Here is a 16,663-nt window from a genome sequence, read left to right on the forward strand (position 1 = left end):
TCTGCAGGATTTTAAAATAATAAAATCATTTACAATCAATTTGTTTATTAACATTTAATTAGTTTATTAACCTGTTTACTTCCAATCTATTTTTCCTCAGGTATAATCATGTCAGTCCTTGTACAAGTCAGACCTGAGAATTTTATTTCTTCAACAAGTGATGAAGTATGTTTATCAAAATTTATTCTTATTCCAAAGCTTTCAAGAAAACAGCAGGCTGTGGCTGAGTTAAGTTAACAAGAGGCTGTGTAGCAGAGGAGGCTGTGTAGCAGAGGAGGAAGCTATCTGTTAGCAAATGTCCAAATAGCCCATTGATGAGGTACTCAGCTGTGAGGGCCATTGAGAAAGAGGGAGGAGAAAAGGGCTGAGACCAGTATCATTGGAGTTTTCAAAAATAGTAGACCAGTTTTTTGTCAGATCAGTAATCTGCATGGCAGAAACAGGATTAAGAAGATGATACAAAGCCCAAGATACATCCAGGGACATTAAGGGCATGTCCATGAGTAAGATTTGTCCAAGCTTATGGTGTTGATGTGCACAACTCTCCCTCTAACAGATGGATTTCCAGCTTTTCCTCCCGCTGTGTGAGTTTGGCTTGGGTTTTGAGGTGCCAGCCTCAAAAGATTGTTTCAATGGTTGGGGCATCTCTTTCTCTGTACTGGGAAGGAGTGGCCAATCACTTTCTTACTTCAGCCACATATTCAGCTACCTTACTTTCTCCTCAAAGTAAAGATTGAATGAGTGCCACAACACCAATCTGAGAGCCCTATAAATCAAAGCATATATCAATGAATTGCAGGTTGCAAGATAAATTCCAATTTTATTTTCAATCAGTAAGATAGGACCAACTTTTCTTATATTTTCTCTGATGGTTTCAAATAATTTGTCACCATCTCCTCAATTTTCAGAAAAATATATATTCCCATCTGGCTTTGCCTTTTCTGAAGCTTGTACAATTGCATAAAACCCCATAAAATTAGATTCAATAACAACAAGGTTATTCTCTGAATCTCTTTGCAAGTAAGATTCTAATACATCCTCATTGAAGGTTAGGATTTCAAGTACTGGCAGAAAGAAATCTTTAGGCAGACTGAACATTCTGAAGAGCTATTCTAACAGTAGGATCCATATGAAGAGAGCCAATACAAATTGTTTCACTAAGACAGAGAGGAAGTATGGACAGAAAGCAACAGCAAAAAAGGATGTAATATGTACCTTTTTGATAAGCTTGAGAACTCAACTTTTGGAGAGCAGATATTTGTCTCTTAGCTGAGAAAGTGGCTGAAATGTGAAGTTTGTGTGAAGTTTCAAGTGTGCTGTTAGCAGAAGCCTCCAAACCACTGGTTCATCAAGACACAGTAGGGAGGCCCTTCATTTGCTCTAATCACTTCACTGTGTTTCTTATATTGCCCTTTTCAGGTGGGCACAGGAGCATCCTTTCACAGGGCTGCAGTTTTAGCATGGCATGGGACACAAGTTATTGCAAAAGTAAAAGGCACGTGGAGGAGCAGCAATGATAACTAGCACATGTGCATTGAACACTACGTGCAGCCTGGAAACCACAGCAGACTGCAGTGGAAAACTAACCTTAAACCTCAAGATCTAACATATGGTAAGGGAATAAGAAGGGCTACATGGAGGAAAAAACTTGAAACAGTTTAGGGTTTTTGTAATGCAAACAGTTAACACGAGTGAAATAAGCAATGGAATCAGTGTCTTACAAGTAGTTCCATTTTGAAAAAGCAATAACAAGTTCTTTGTTTCCAATGCTTATGTGAAAATAGCAAGCTACTACTAGCTCAGTTTTGGTATGTCACTCAACTTATTAACTTCCATCAGCAATTTTTTCTGTTTCACAGGTGTTTGACTCAGTCTTGCTTTGAGTTAGAGGAACAGTAGAAATTCAAAGTAGACCTAAGAATATTTTTTTGCTGCTGAAAAAACCTGCACAGCTAAAGAACTTGTACTGTCAGGAATAAAGTTATGTATGGAATCAGATGATAGCAATAACTCAGCACATTTACCTAAAAAGGCTATGCAACAGATCTACAGTGCATACTGAACTCTGAATACAATATTAAAACCAAGAGATACTAACCTTGAGATTGGAAAGGCAGTTGTTGAGGAAAATATGCCATCTGTTTAAAAAGAACTGCTTCTGACTGACACAAAGCAGGCATGTTACCAAGGGGTACAAAGCCTAAACAGGAAATGGATGTCAATAAAGTGTTATTTGCATGTCTACAGCACACAAAACTAATTTAATAGAGCTACTGTAAAATGAAGTTGTAACCCCTCTGTTTTGTGCAATACAAGTTAGCCAACATAAACACATTAGTAAGCAGTAGTATTTAAAAGGAGCCTTCTCTAAAGCTGTTACAGATACCTTTCAAGGATGAACTAAAACCAACCACATGTGTACTCATAGCACTGTAAGATAGGGCACAATTTTACAGACTCCCAGGGCTAAGTTCTGCCAGTTTACTGAGAAATAAAAGCATGGAAATAACTAAACTTTATTATTATGAAAACAGGACCCACAGAGATTGTTGGAACTTGTGAATCAGATGACTATTACTCCTCAAAATCTGCAGTCACAATATTTACCGCGAGACATGTCAAAGAATTGTGTTAAAATACAGGGAATGCCTGGATCCGCTGGGAGTTACAGCTTGTGAAGTGTTAGTAAAAAATAAGGTAACATTCACTTTAAGATGAATTATTTTAAAAATTATCTCTAAATTCTAACTTTAGTCACAGCTCAAAGTATAAACACATTCTAAATCTCAGTTTCTGTTCCCCTAAGACGTAACATAAACTGTCCATATCTAGGCTAATTTCTTGAGCAAATGGCAAATATACATTAATTTTAATTTTTATAATCATCTCCAAAATACATACGGGACAGGATAACTGAAATCTTCTCACAGAAGACTTTCTTACTATACAATTTAGTAATTGACTGGATCACAGAGTTTAGTAACATTCCAAGAGTGTTACAGCCCATCCTAAGGAAGATCCCTAGGAGGGAAGATAAACCATCTCCTGGAATTTCCTAATTCTCTCCATTCACTACCAAGGAACCTTAATGACTAGCTCATACAAGGTACTTTTAGATAGAAAATGAAGCAAGATGACTACCCCAATCCTGTCTGTACAGTGAGTGCATGGATTCACCAAACACTGATCTTGGTCCAGTTCAGACTTTAAGGAGTGTGCTTTCTTCCTGGAAGTCTGGAAATATGCACTGCAGCTATTTCTGTCAACTGTTTGCCTTTCCCCTCCTCCTCCTTGCAATGTTTGTATTTCTAATCACACCCTCACAAGAATCTATTCTATTTTGTCATTTTTAACTGTGTAGCCTCCAGTGTGGTATGTGTAGACAAGCAATCAAATGCAAAGGCCCAGCTGTGCAATCCTTTCTCAAGAATGTAGTATTGACTTTGGCAAGTATGGCCACAGTTTGGGAAGTTCTATTTAATGTAAAAACTGTACAAAAAAGCTCTACCCTGCTGCAGTTCCAACAATGTTTTATTAACTCAATAGAGTGGAACAGAGCCACACGAACACAAGCAGAGTCAAATCAGAAATCCATCTCAAGCCTCCCACTAATTCAAACTGGATCAGGACTGCACCTCAGGGGATGCTCTGACTGTCCCCTGAGAATGCTGTAACAGGCAGAAAGCTCCAGCACACTCCTGCAGTCCTCCCAGCAGTTTTGCTAGCGCCAGTGACCAGCATTTGCCGAAAGAACTGGAAACAGGGAAGTCTTTTTGACTTTCCCCTAGAATGAGGGAGGACAAATGACAAACTTTCTTTACTTAAAAGGCCCAAGACTTCAAAATGGATTAGCTAATGCCACACTGCTGACAGGCGCTGACCCAGTTGGAGAGACAGACTGCTTAAGGCAGCCAGCATCAAACTGACTCAGATCCTCATTTAATTCAGACCAACTCATGATTCCAAAAATACACTGCAGTGCCACTGTTCATCTCATATGAAAAAAAATGAAATAGGGAGCTACACAGTAGCCAGGTTATGGATTTAAAAGGGCATGTGTTATAAATTTTTTCCTTCCTACAATGTATTATTTAAGCCCCATTAAAGAGTTGTTCCCACACGCCTCATTTGTTCTCGCTTGACAAGAAGTGAACTCTATTCTTTCTCCTCTTCTCCTAATGTTTACACATAACAACTACGAGAAAACCTAACCATTTAATAATCACAGAACCAGAAGATGACAACATATTTGATTCAGACTAACTTAGATTGTATTATCAGTAAAATAAGTATAGTTATTTTCTGGAAACACAATAGTCTTCCCTGCAAATAGAAATGTATTGGCTACAGGCAAACGCAAATAAAACATTTTGCAATTTCCCAAGGGTCTTGCTCAGAAATATTTGTGAAAATAAATTTTAACCTCTGCTTCTTAGAGTTACTAACCAATGAGTGTTTCTTTCGTGATGAAAGTTCAAGCGTTGTATCATACAGGCTTTCAACAAAGTTCCTCAGACAGGGGACATTCACTTCATTTTTAACAGCCTGAAATAAAATTTAATGTCAGTAAAAAAAACTATTTCAAAAGCTGTTTTATCTAATTTTAAAATATTATGCAAACAACATCAAAAATAAACTTACAGCAGCTACAGGGACAAGAATTTCAACAAACAGTCCTGCCAGTGCATGCTTGATATCTTTGTCTTTGACTTCAAGGAAATAATGTGCACATTCCTAAATTTAAAAAAAAATACAAGAAACATAAATTGCTTATCAGTTGGAATAAAGACCCCTGAATGTTTGCTGAATGTGAATCACGTGTTAGTGACTATTTTTATCCTGCAAATCCCACTGAAAACATTTGCCTCTTAACTTCTAAATCTGCATTTTGCAGCAAGCAGAAAGCAGGACATAAGTCAAGATCAAGGAGCTGTTGCTCTAATCCAGAAAGTCTCCACTGACTCCAGCTGTGCCTGGTGGTGTTTTGGACTGGAAATTGAGTTGGACTCAGGGGCTGACCTCATGCCCTGTGTGTATCTTCAGGAGCAAAACTAATAGTCAACATGGAGTGCTTCACACAATGCTTTGAGAAGGCAGAAAAGGAACATAATTCTCTGGTTAAGATACACAGGGCAATGAACAATGTTATTGTAAATATTTTTGGATGAATTTCATTGCTAGGATTCGTTGCATATTACGGGTCAATATGGAATTGTGCTATGTGAGGACAATTTCCAGCCTGCATCTGGGGATTAAGAAAAAAATAAAAACAGACTTTGTCCTAAACATGCAGTGAACTACTCTCCAGACAGCTGTGTTGCTCAGGAAGTGAGGGAGGGGAGATAAGCATCCACCCACTTGTGTGTACAACTTCTCTGAGGATGACAAATTCTATTGCCCCAGTTACTTTTTCTCTGGGTTCAAGGCCCAAACAGCCCCTGACTGTAGGAGGAGGGTCCCCACTGACCATTTTTCCTTCACAGTCATGCAGAGCAGTTTAAACCTCAGATTATGCATACTTTTTTTCCTGTGTGCTAACAGGATTATACAACACATGGCTTCAGTCAGTCCAGCCAGCCTTCCTGAAGTGCTTCTGCACTCTTTGGGGGAAGACAGGCTCTTCTGGAGCTCACTCCTGAAATTAGTTCACCCTTTGAAAGCATCTCTCTCTACTAAAGCAGCACTGTGTGACAGAGGTTTTAGGTGAAACACTGCATGGAGATACTCAAACAGACAAACTGCCCAAAGAGTTGAAAGGTACTTCACCAAACTGAGCAAACGATGTTTTCCCATGTGCACAAGTGCATCTTATGATGCAGACTAGTAAATAGAAGAATTCATTTAGTACTGAGATATTGTAGCAGGGGAAGGCAGAGATCCAAATTTCAGTTTTACTGTATAGGATTTTTACCACAGATTTTAATAGTAGTGAACACTGGATAAAGGTGAGCCACAACCCCATTCACTCATCAAGTCAAGTGCACTGAACACACATTACTTTGGTATTTTGCCAGCTCTTGATAACTTAAACTAAGTTGATACATGCTAGTATGTGTCTACATAATTAAGAGTAAGGTAGAAGAAAAATTACCTGTTTCTGTGTTGTTAAATATGCAATTAAATATGGTTTAGAATATATTGCAAAGCTGAAATAGAATGTGCTTCCTGTTCAGGACTTAAAAGAAAAAGTTCAATGTGTTTGTATGCCTGTATATTTGTATTCCAATGCCAAATTCTTACTTGTGGGCATCTAACATTGATTTTTTTTCTTCCATTTACACCATCTATACACTAAACTTTACATGGAGGTTTATATAAAATATTTATTTTACTGGATGAGTGGGTGCAAAGCATGTAACCATGTGGGTGGTCCCAAGAAAAAACAGGGGAATTGAAAGAATATGCTAAAGAAACCTGCTGGTGAGAACAAAACCAATTGAACATTACCAGCAAGAACTCTGAAACATGACGTAATTTCTTGCCTTTTACAAAATTATGTAATCTATTAATTTAAAGCATTCATTGTAATCAAACTATGTTCTGTACTAGTGACTTTTTAAACCAGGAGGGTACAGAATGCACAGCACAGCAAGCAGGGTGAAGGTGTAGTCGAAGGAGACAACATGTCCAAATGAAATTCTATCCTGCATTTGCCTCAGTTTTCTGTCTCTTCCTCAGTGTCTTCCTCCATTAGAAGTTCCTCTCTTTTCTGCCAACTGTGTGAGTATTGGAAGATCCACTTTGGAGGCAGTGAGCAGCTAGGCAGGGACACAGGGCAAGGGACAGCTGTGCAATAGTGGGGTGGAAGGGCTGGGGTCTACAGAACAAAACCTCTTCTAGCTGGAGGGTGAGCTCTAGGGACTAGAGGTATATGACTGATGAAAAGCTGGTGTGGGGTTCAGAATAAGCAGAAAGTAGCTGCATGTAGGTTTATGTGGAAATGACATATGGAAAATCTCCTAGAATATTTCACGGAAAATAAAGATTAGTCCTTTCAGAAAGGTCTGGGAAACCACAGCTGTGTACTTAAAAATTTTACCTGCATAAACTGAAGAGAAGCTTCAAAGTCCTCCACAGGATACATCTTAATGCGAAAGAATTTCATTCCCATTATAAGACTGATGATGCTTTGAACTACATATGGGCTCTGTTCTTTATGCCGCAACTCTTTTAGCTCTGCCATAAATTTCTTCTTTACAGCAGGAAATCTATGAATTCAGATTGGTTAGTTTCAAAAAGTTCAAAATCAATATTTGAAATGTATTGTAAGGTATACAGATTAGGAAAAACCTAAAGAAGATAAAACTTAGGTTGTATAAAAGTACCATTTCGCTCAGTATGTGAATAGATTTTTTTTTATTAGCTTTCTTTCACTTCTAATAAACTGAGAAAAGGAAGCATACAGCCTGATCTTAGTCCTTCTAGATAACCACATCTTTCAAATTATTTTATTACCATGCATCCCTTTTACATAAGAACTAACAATGTCATTTAAATAACCCCTTCAAATGTTTTTCAAAAATCCATGATAGAAGATAGCTATCTGGCAAGTACATGTAATATTTTCAAAAGAAAATGTTTATACTATAGGCCTGAAAATTCATACAGGCAGTTTGTCCCTTCAGTTTTTTTTTCCCTAGTAGCCATTACAGTAACACTTAAGCATTAACAACTACAATAACTTGGGGTAGAGGGTTCTGTGATCATTTTTGGTCTCCCCCACAAATCTATTGAAGATGTCTCTGGAAACACATTGTCCATAAAAATGATATAAGGAAAGAGCATCCAACAGGACCTCCTGCCCTTTTTGAGACAAAATGGAAAGATTCTAATTGTCTTGGTGGGTGTAGTATGTAACAACCTTTTGTTATGCCCTTTGAGTGACAACCCAAATGAACTGAAAGAAACAGGTTAGCAGGAAGAGGCCCTTCAGTGATAGAAACATCTTAGCAAGACCAGTCAGAACTTTGACGGTCAACGTGAAGCTTTGGATCCAGATGCAACTTCTCCTTTTGCATTTGACCAGCCAATTCAGAGGCCCAGGTAAGACCTTAGCTGAATTTATATGTTTTCCAGAATCTCAAACTGTTTTAGCCACATCAAGCCAAACTGACTGGTTTTGTAGAGCTGAGACTCAGCCTCAGCAACACCGAAGTGTCAGGAGACAGATAGCATTACATCAGGGCAGTAAAATTCATCTCTACCTAGTTTGTGGTTTAAGTGTACAATGAAAAGCTATATTGGCTACATGAGATCCTGAGTTTGACTGTTTCCAAATTCAAAATTTAAGATCTGACCCACAAAATGTTTTATGTCATCTGTTCTAAGAAGGACGAAGGGTTCAGAAGCAGATGCATTAAGTTCTGAGCTGAAATAGCTGCAGAGAGCCTTAACATTGTTGCTATGCAGGAGGATAGCCATTTATAGGTTTGCCCAGCTAAAGAAAAAATAGCATCTACAAAAAAGCTAGTTAAAATAGCTCTCTTCAGCCCTTTGGGCTTTCTACAAACGTCATTGCTGAGATAGGAAAAATAATGCTGCTGTAGTTGAGTTGAATTTATTCAGTATCACTGGACTAGATGCAGAAAGCCTGTGATTCCCTAGAGGCCTATGTTCTAGAACATCTGGATAAATAGAAGACCATTGAACTGAAATAACTTATTACAGAATACTTGAAGAAAGTGAGAAAATCAGAATATTCACATGCTAAGCAAGCAGACTTTGTCATATTTATAAAGGAAAAAATATATTGAATTTTTCTTACTTTGCTTGAGCTAGAACACCTATTACTTCTGCATACAAATCTGCAACAATGTGCATATTCGCAGTGTTAGGACCAAGGTACCTAGCAAGACACAAGAAAGAATTCTCAGCTGAGAAAACATACTGTTTAAACCACAACTATTACAAAAATAAGAAAGTATCTTTTTCATAGAATTTTTGCATGAAAAAGAGCCTTACCCTTCTTTGTACTTAAAGTGCTTGAAAGCCAAGTTAATAACATCATTTACCAAACTGTCTATTACAGGATGAAGTGGAATCTGGAAACATAAAATAAAAGATAACAAGTACACATATGCTAGTATTACTGAGGGATATCATCCATTCAGAAATATATCAGTTAAAATAGCATGTAGCTAACAAAATAGCTAAAATGAGACAGCCATTCTATGTTTATTTAGTTTTGAAGATAAATACTTTAGCTCCAAAGACATGGCAAAGTAAGGTCAGTATGAGCACAGAATGCTATGTATCATACAGGTGCAAGAAAAACAGCAATGAAGAAGCATGCAGGATATATTTCATGAATTTATTATAATCTTAAAGATGCAAACAGAAAGAAGAATCCCAAAATTCACTTGCATTGTTAATTACCATAATTTATTAGTTAATGGACAATTTGAGAACTCCTACCTGTTTCAAAACTTCTATTAATACTAAAGAAAAAATAAAATCAATAGCCAGATCTCTTCTCTCCATTAAATAGTCCCTCTGCTGTTCATCACTGCAAAATCAAACCAAGAAACACAGTATTTGGAGAAGTGTCATAATTCATATTATATGCCCTCTTCAATTGCATAAATACAGATAACAGGGAATTGTGTTCTACCTTTTAAACTGCAGTCTAGAATTTCAGTAAGTAATGTACTGTTATGCTCTTAAAATCTAAGATAAGCAGACCAAATCTAATTTTTTTACTGTGATGTTCTTTCAAATGCTTATATATCACCTATCCATTTCCTCCTTCTTTTTCTTCCAGTTGAAGATCCAAAACAAAAAAAAAAAAAAACCAAAAACCAAAACCAAGGAAACTTGTGGATTCTGTATTCTAACAAATCAATTTAATTTAAATTTATTGCTGATGACACCATTTAGACCATTCTTAATTACACTTTGGAAGCAAATGTAACTGTGCTATCAAATTCATGTTTAGACTTGTCATGAATTTTGGCAAATGCCTTAAAAGTACCAGTGAAGAATTCACTACCAAATTGTATTATCTCTTAAAAAAATTTCCAGTGTTAATTTTTTAACTTTGGCAACACTTGTCAAACTTTTAACACATTTCTTGTACAGAACAACACAGAGGAATAGAAGTCTGAGGTGAATAGCTTCCAACAGAAATACCAAAAAATACCCATTTGAATCAAATGATTAAAGTTTCAAAGTGTACTGAAAAGATAACATGAAATATACAGTACTTTTTTGTAAAATTAAACATTAAAGAAACAGTTCTGCAATCCATTTGAAGCATTTAACATGATTCCAGTGAGATTTTTGTGTAAATTTGGCACAATTCTTATTAACATTGAGAGTTTTAGTGATTTCAATTGGACTTATGTGTTTGTAATAAAACAGGCATTTGAGAGTACAACTTGATCAGTGTTAAGGCAAATTATTTGCATTTTGGTTTCCTTTGGTTTGACATTAACTGGAGAAATGACTCGTTATTCATTCCTTCTGTAACACCACCCATTGACAGAGTGGTCGTGTTTCACTGCTTAACTGACTTTCAACGAAATTTTGGGTGGAGCTCCTGAAGACAGCTATTTCTGAGCAGGTAGTCGTGGAACAAGTTGGGAGAAAGAAGCAATTCAAGGCAAGGATTCATCTCATCCAAAAGCAGACATCTAATTAATGAACTGTGTCTTCATACTGCCCACTTCTACTGACATAAAGAGTCTAATTCAGTTTCATTTTTACCTTGGTATCTAAACCTAGCCACCATCCCCTTCTTCCAGCAACTGTTGCCTTTTGTAGTTACTGGGTTATAATATAATCCCAATGTGAAGAATTCCTTAACGTTTCTGAACACCAGGTCTGACAGTGTTCATTCTCCTGCTGTTTCATTGAAGCATGTAAATGTAGTACTGAAGTACTCAGAAAAACTCAAAGTTTGAAGAATATTGAACCACATTGCCAGACCTCAATATAACCAAGATCACTTTGCTGCCTTATCACTAAAGAACTACGGACATCATTATTTTTGGGTGCTGCTTGTTACTTTTAAGAGGTATGCTGCTGAATCTCCCTGACTGATTCTCAGGTTTTCAGATTGAGGGTAGGTATTTGTGTATTTTTTAATGTGTAAAGAGAAGGCTATATAAGAAAAATTCTTCCAAGTGGCACAGAATTATTGCTCTATCACTTGAGTAAATACAGTTTATACAAACTGGTATTTAAATATGAAAGCATCCAAAATATCTGTAAGGCAATTACAACAGCACTGTTATGTTTGAACTATGAGGAGCATAAGGTGAAAGACATAATTATTCCATCCATCAAGAAGCCGAGAGAAGAGTTCCAGGAACAAGGAGAAAAACAACATAATTATCAAGCAACTGTTACCTCACAAAAGGTGATGGGTGAACTGTAACACACTTAACCTTAGAATTTATCAATTACACATATTCAAAAACATACCTTTTGGATTTAGTGCTTGTTCTAGGTCTGTACTCGTGAGATTCATCTTCTATACCATTCTGCCTTTTATACCAATCAAACAAAGTGCGCAGGATAGAGGGTAGACAATATTCTGAAAGTGAGCTCATTGAGCTTATAACCTATCAGGAAAACACAACAAATCAACAAATAAAATGCTGTCCAGGTTTTCTCTCCTCCTTAAAAAGAGTACTAATTCAATGGTTCTTTCTTGTTTTCATCCATTTTTTGAGAACTATGGTACAAGCAGTGACTTAATATTCTGCATTTCCTGTCTTTAAAAGATGTGTGGACATGGCATGTAGGAACATGGTTTAGTGCTTAGACTTGACAGTGTTGGGTTTGTGGTTGAACTTGATGATATCAAAAGTCTTTTCCAACCTAAATGAATCTGTGATTCTATAAAACATAAACAAAAATGCAACACCGGAGAGCATGTTGATAAAGTCTTTATATTGATGATATTAAAATGCATTAAAATCATGTTTAACATCTTTCAACATACCAGAAAATCATCTAGTTCTTCAAGCAGGTTATTTTGATTTGTTACACAATGTTGATTTGAGTTCAAACTGATTGTAAGAAAAGAAAAAGTAATGAATTAGAGGTACTGCCTCCAGGAGGAGTTGTATATGACTACTGGATATCTCCCTTGAAACTCGGAATATACTGAGAAACACCACAAGTTCTGCAGTAATTTTAATCAACTGACCATGCAGATGGATGTAGCTTACTCATAGGCTCCCACACCTGAAAACTTAGGAAGAAACCTGAGAACTTCTCTTTTATATATAGGAAAATGTTTAGAGTTTCTTGTGTTATTGTGGGCACAAATAAACAAAACATATTTTAGAATTATTTCTTAAAGGTTGCTGATTAAACAGCTCTAGTGGCATACTGGATAAGAAGATTACTGCTCACTCAGTATTAACTGTGTCACCAATTACAAAAATGTTACTGAGCATGTTGGCCTGAACTGTGACTTAAACATTCTACTACAAGAAACCATAAAGTTACAAAACATGAAAAGATCAACAAGCAGGGTGAACCCTCCCCCCCCCCCCCCCCCCCCCCCCCCCCCCCCCCATTATACAAGAGAATAATACATGTATTGCAACTGAACGTTCACAGCTACAGTATTTGTGCACATTCTAAGAAAATAAAAACCAACTATCTAAAGTAGGGAAGAAATTAGTGATCTGGAGATTTTTGACCACCATAAGATCATGCAGGCCTTGAGCTTGCAAAGAGCTGAGTATCAGGAGTGAAGAGCTGAAGTGTGCACTACATGCTAAGTACACTGATTATGTAATTAACTGTCAGGTTTACCCACCTGCTTAAACTTAAATCAAATGCTTGAGGAAAAACAATAGAGTTTAATGTCTCATGTAACACCAAATTTGTGTGAGTGCTGTGTGAATAAGACCAGAGCAAAACTGGCAGAGCAAGCATTCCCAAATATTACTATAACCTTAATTGAGAACTTTGTGGATGACACTTAGTCTCGATGAGTAACTCTGAATCTCTTTTGTAGTTTTTCAGCCTCAGGATTTAACTAATTCACAGTGACATTGTGGATTAAAGTCAATGAGACACTTTGAGGATGAAGTATTATTATTCAGGTATTATGGCCTAAAATTAAACATGCTGCATTAGAAAGATATAACAACTGCCCCTGCTAAATTAAAAGTTTCCATGAAAGCAATATTTTGGAAAACTTTCAATCTAGTCTGCAATAGATTTTATTACCTGAAATATGAAACAAGTTGCTGTGGAAGACATCATGAAGCAAATGCTTGCAGCAGTGACAGGAGGCCTTTCATAAAGAATTACTATAGGACTTCAGGCTCAATTATACCAAAGCCTTCTAGTGTTAAGCCTTCAGATAAATACTCAGAAAAAATCAGCCACCTGGTGTCGGGGCAAACTATACACTACCGACTCACTTCTCTACTGTTTTTACAAAACTTTTTATGAAGTTAGCACAACACTGCTTGTTAATGATGAAATACAATGAAAATGGGTTTCCTAGCGAAGACTAGAAAAGAACCATAAAATCATAGACTCACAGAATGGTTTGGGTTGGAAGAGGCCTCAAAGGTCATCTAGTTCCAACCTCCCTAACATTGGCTAGGACACCTTCCACTAGACCAGGGTGATCAAAGCCTCAACCAACCTGGCTTTGAACACTTCCAGGGATGGGGCATCTACATCTTCTCTGGACAACCTGCTTCCGCCTCATAGTAAAAAATATCTTCCTTCTAGTTAGTAAAAAATTACCCTCTTTTAACTTAAAACCCTTAGTCTTTGTCCTATGTCCACGGGCCCTATTAAAAAGTCTGTCCTCAAATAGACCTAAATATCTTTCAGAAATCACAGTAGCTAACTATAAATGAAAAGTTGTTTCAATCAGATCTTCCTGCATGTTCACTGACATACTTGTCACAGCTGATCTCTAAATCCCACCTAAACAATTTCACCAGAAAAAGTCAAAGTGATTCCTGTTAAATCTTCTCATGCCATACTTTCTCTGCTGAATTTACAGTGTCTGTCTTCATTTGGGATAAAAGGTCAATATAGCTTTTTATTTTTCCTTCTTTTTTTTTTTTTAATCTTTCTGTCATTGCACTTTTAAGACAGGAAGGAAGGGTGGACTGGGAAAAGACCTGGCTCTCAGGGAACAGGAAGGGAGGGAAGTCTAGCCAGCATGCCGGTTACTCAACCCTTTCATTTACTGGAAGTAAGTCCAGGAGTGAGATGAATCCTAGCTCTGTGCTGCTCCTGAAAGGGAGTGCACAGATGTACAAATATGTCCTTGTTGGACAAATGATCATATTCTTCCATCATAAATGAACTAACTACTGTATAGCTTAAGGATAAGAAAGCTGCGCAAGCAGGGAGCTGTTTGAAACCTGTGTTCACAGAGCATTAAATATAATTTATGTAAATGCTTAATATTTATTTTGGATTAAAATGCAAGACTAAATTTAATGAAATTCTGCTCAGACAGCTCACTACAATTTATATACTTTCATAAAACTCTTGATATATTATCAAAATTCAAATACACGAAAGGTTTCCACTAACAGCAAATTGATATGATTACTTTTTTATGTATAATGAATTTATATGTGCTTTTTTATTTATAATGAATTTATATGTGCTTTAACACCAAATATATTCAAAACTGCACCCAATTTCCAGCAGTATCATTAATTTTTTGGCATTCTTTTTCTATACCACATATATCAATCAATATATATGTTGAATGGTCATTTTATTGCCATTTTATAATAAAGCAGAATTGCAGTACTTCATTTTTGCACAGTCAGTTTATTTCTTGTGACTCTATTTTTCACAGAGTGTCTGCATATTTTATCTTCAAATTGTTGTAGTGCAGATTCTAAATAATGGACAAGCACAAGTAAGGTTTTACACTTTCTATCAATGCTGCTGAATGCATTTGTGATCGTGGAGATCTTTCATTCACATCTTTGTTCTCAGCTTTTTTTTGGACTGTGCTATGAAGTTTTAACCTGGAAATGGTTAAAACTGATAAATATTCAAGTTGAACTCACTAGTTTTCATTAATGGCCTTGGCTTTGTGAGGCAAAAAAAAGAAAGAAGAACTTTTTAGTATCATAATTTTATGGATGGGTAATTTCAGCTAGCATGCTTACACACTACCAATGTTTATAGCTATTTTACTGCCAGCATAACAGTCTACATGAAAACCCATTTACTTTTAGTGGACAGCAAATTCCATTTACTTTTAGTGGACAGCAATTGAAGGTGTTACCTTCAATTTTGACTTCAGATATACTTCTTTACACACTGCTTGAATCCAAATCTCTGACCAGGAGTCAAAGGTTATTTTATGATCCCGTGACCACCATTTCTTATACTTTCTCTACCTTGTGCCTTTTTCTGGTGATGAAGGACAATGTGTAAAACTCAGAGAAAGGGAAAACACAAAAGCAGCCAACTGCAGTGCTGCTGCAATGACAATGATATCAGTATTCCCCAACTACATCTAAAAATAATATTGGATAAGAATCATTATCAGCACATCATTAATCATGTTTAGGCTGTTATGAAAAAGGACACTTTATCATAGTATGCTGCTTAGTGCCTTATTTATTTATTACATTTTCATCTTTTATTTATTACATTTTCCTCTTTTTTATTATTGTTATTATTTATTTTAGTTTCCTTTCTTTACCATGGCTGATTTTTTTTTGGTTTCCTCTCCTAAAAGTACATAAAAGATTAAATGTTTTTGCTTTCCAATTTAGAGTCACCAAAGTAGTGCACTTCAAAGAAGAGAGAAGTAAAACTGTAACAAGAATAAGCTTTTGTGCAGTTTATGCTGAAACTTCTGCAACAGGCTCCTCTGACAGATAGCTTCATATGAAAACTAAGCCTTCCTGTTAAATTTTCACTTTCATGGCCAAAACATTACATTCATCTTGTGTTTTTATATGGAAAGCAGTCTGTAGCTCAGTCCAAGACTATACAGTGCCCTTCTTCTGCCTCCAGTGTTGTCAGTTCATGGAACATTTATACACCGTGGTAAGAACAAATGATACATTAGTAGAGGCTGAGAAAAGAGTAATAAAAATGTTTCCTTAGGTGAGGATCACCCTCTTGGAGAATTATGGGTTTTTGCTAGCTTTTGATCTTTTCATGTACTGCAACTTTATGGTTTCCTGTAATAGGAAGTTTAAGTCATAGTTCACTAGTACAATGTTTAATAACATCTCTGTAACTGGGGACACAGAGCATGCTAATGCTGGAGCTGTAATGCTCTTTGCCAGTAGGCAACTAGAGTTGTCTAATCAAGGATTTTCAAAACATGATTTTAAATATACTATGAAAATATTTAAAACCATATGAAAAAAACCTACATAATTTCCTCTATATGTTTTCTTTATACACATACACACCTAGAAAGGAAAACACAGTGAGTGTAAGGAATGCAGTTTGTTGGCCAATGGTGAGGCATTTGGCAAGTTGGGATATGTACCATCACTTCATACATTGCTCAAGATCCTATTATTTTTTGGAGGAGGGTGATGCAATTGGTAGCCAGACATGCTGTCTGCCTAACAGGAGACACTCACTACACCTGTGTGGAGAGACACAGCCCTGGCCCAGTCAGGTTTCCAGACATTGGATCCATCCCCACCACCACAACCAGTGTTCCTAAAATGGTGTCTAA

At 36.6% G+C, this 16,663-nt stretch overlaps 1 protein-coding gene across 6 annotated transcripts in view; it reads right to left on the reverse strand.

Annotated features, from left to right (window-relative positions):
• Positions 1-16,663, reverse strand: part of FRY (FRY microtubule binding protein) — a 196,376-nt gene that overhangs the window by 94,539 nt on the left and 85,174 nt on the right. For all 6 annotated transcript variants that reach the window (XM_077173815.1, XM_077173810.1, XM_077173814.1 and 3 more), the window contains 8 exons: positions 11,425-11,564; positions 9,415-9,505; positions 8,962-9,041; positions 8,765-8,845; positions 7,040-7,208; positions 4,642-4,734; positions 4,447-4,545; positions 2,099-2,200 (listed from right to left, as the gene is read on the reverse strand). In XM_077173815.1, coding sequence (XP_077029930.1) covers positions 2,099-2,200; positions 4,447-4,545; positions 4,642-4,734; positions 7,040-7,208; positions 8,765-8,845; positions 8,962-9,041; positions 9,415-9,505; positions 11,425-11,564 — 855 coding nt within the window. The remainder of the gene's footprint in view (positions 1-2,098; positions 2,201-4,446; positions 4,546-4,641; positions 4,735-7,039; positions 7,209-8,764; positions 8,846-8,961; positions 9,042-9,414; positions 9,506-11,424; positions 11,565-16,663) is intronic.

Source organism: Agelaius phoeniceus, chromosome 2 (assembly GCF_051311805.1).
Source record: "Agelaius phoeniceus isolate bAgePho1 chromosome 2, bAgePho1.hap1, whole genome shotgun sequence".
Taxonomy (NCBI): Eukaryota; Metazoa; Chordata; class Aves; order Passeriformes; family Icteridae; genus Agelaius; species Agelaius phoeniceus.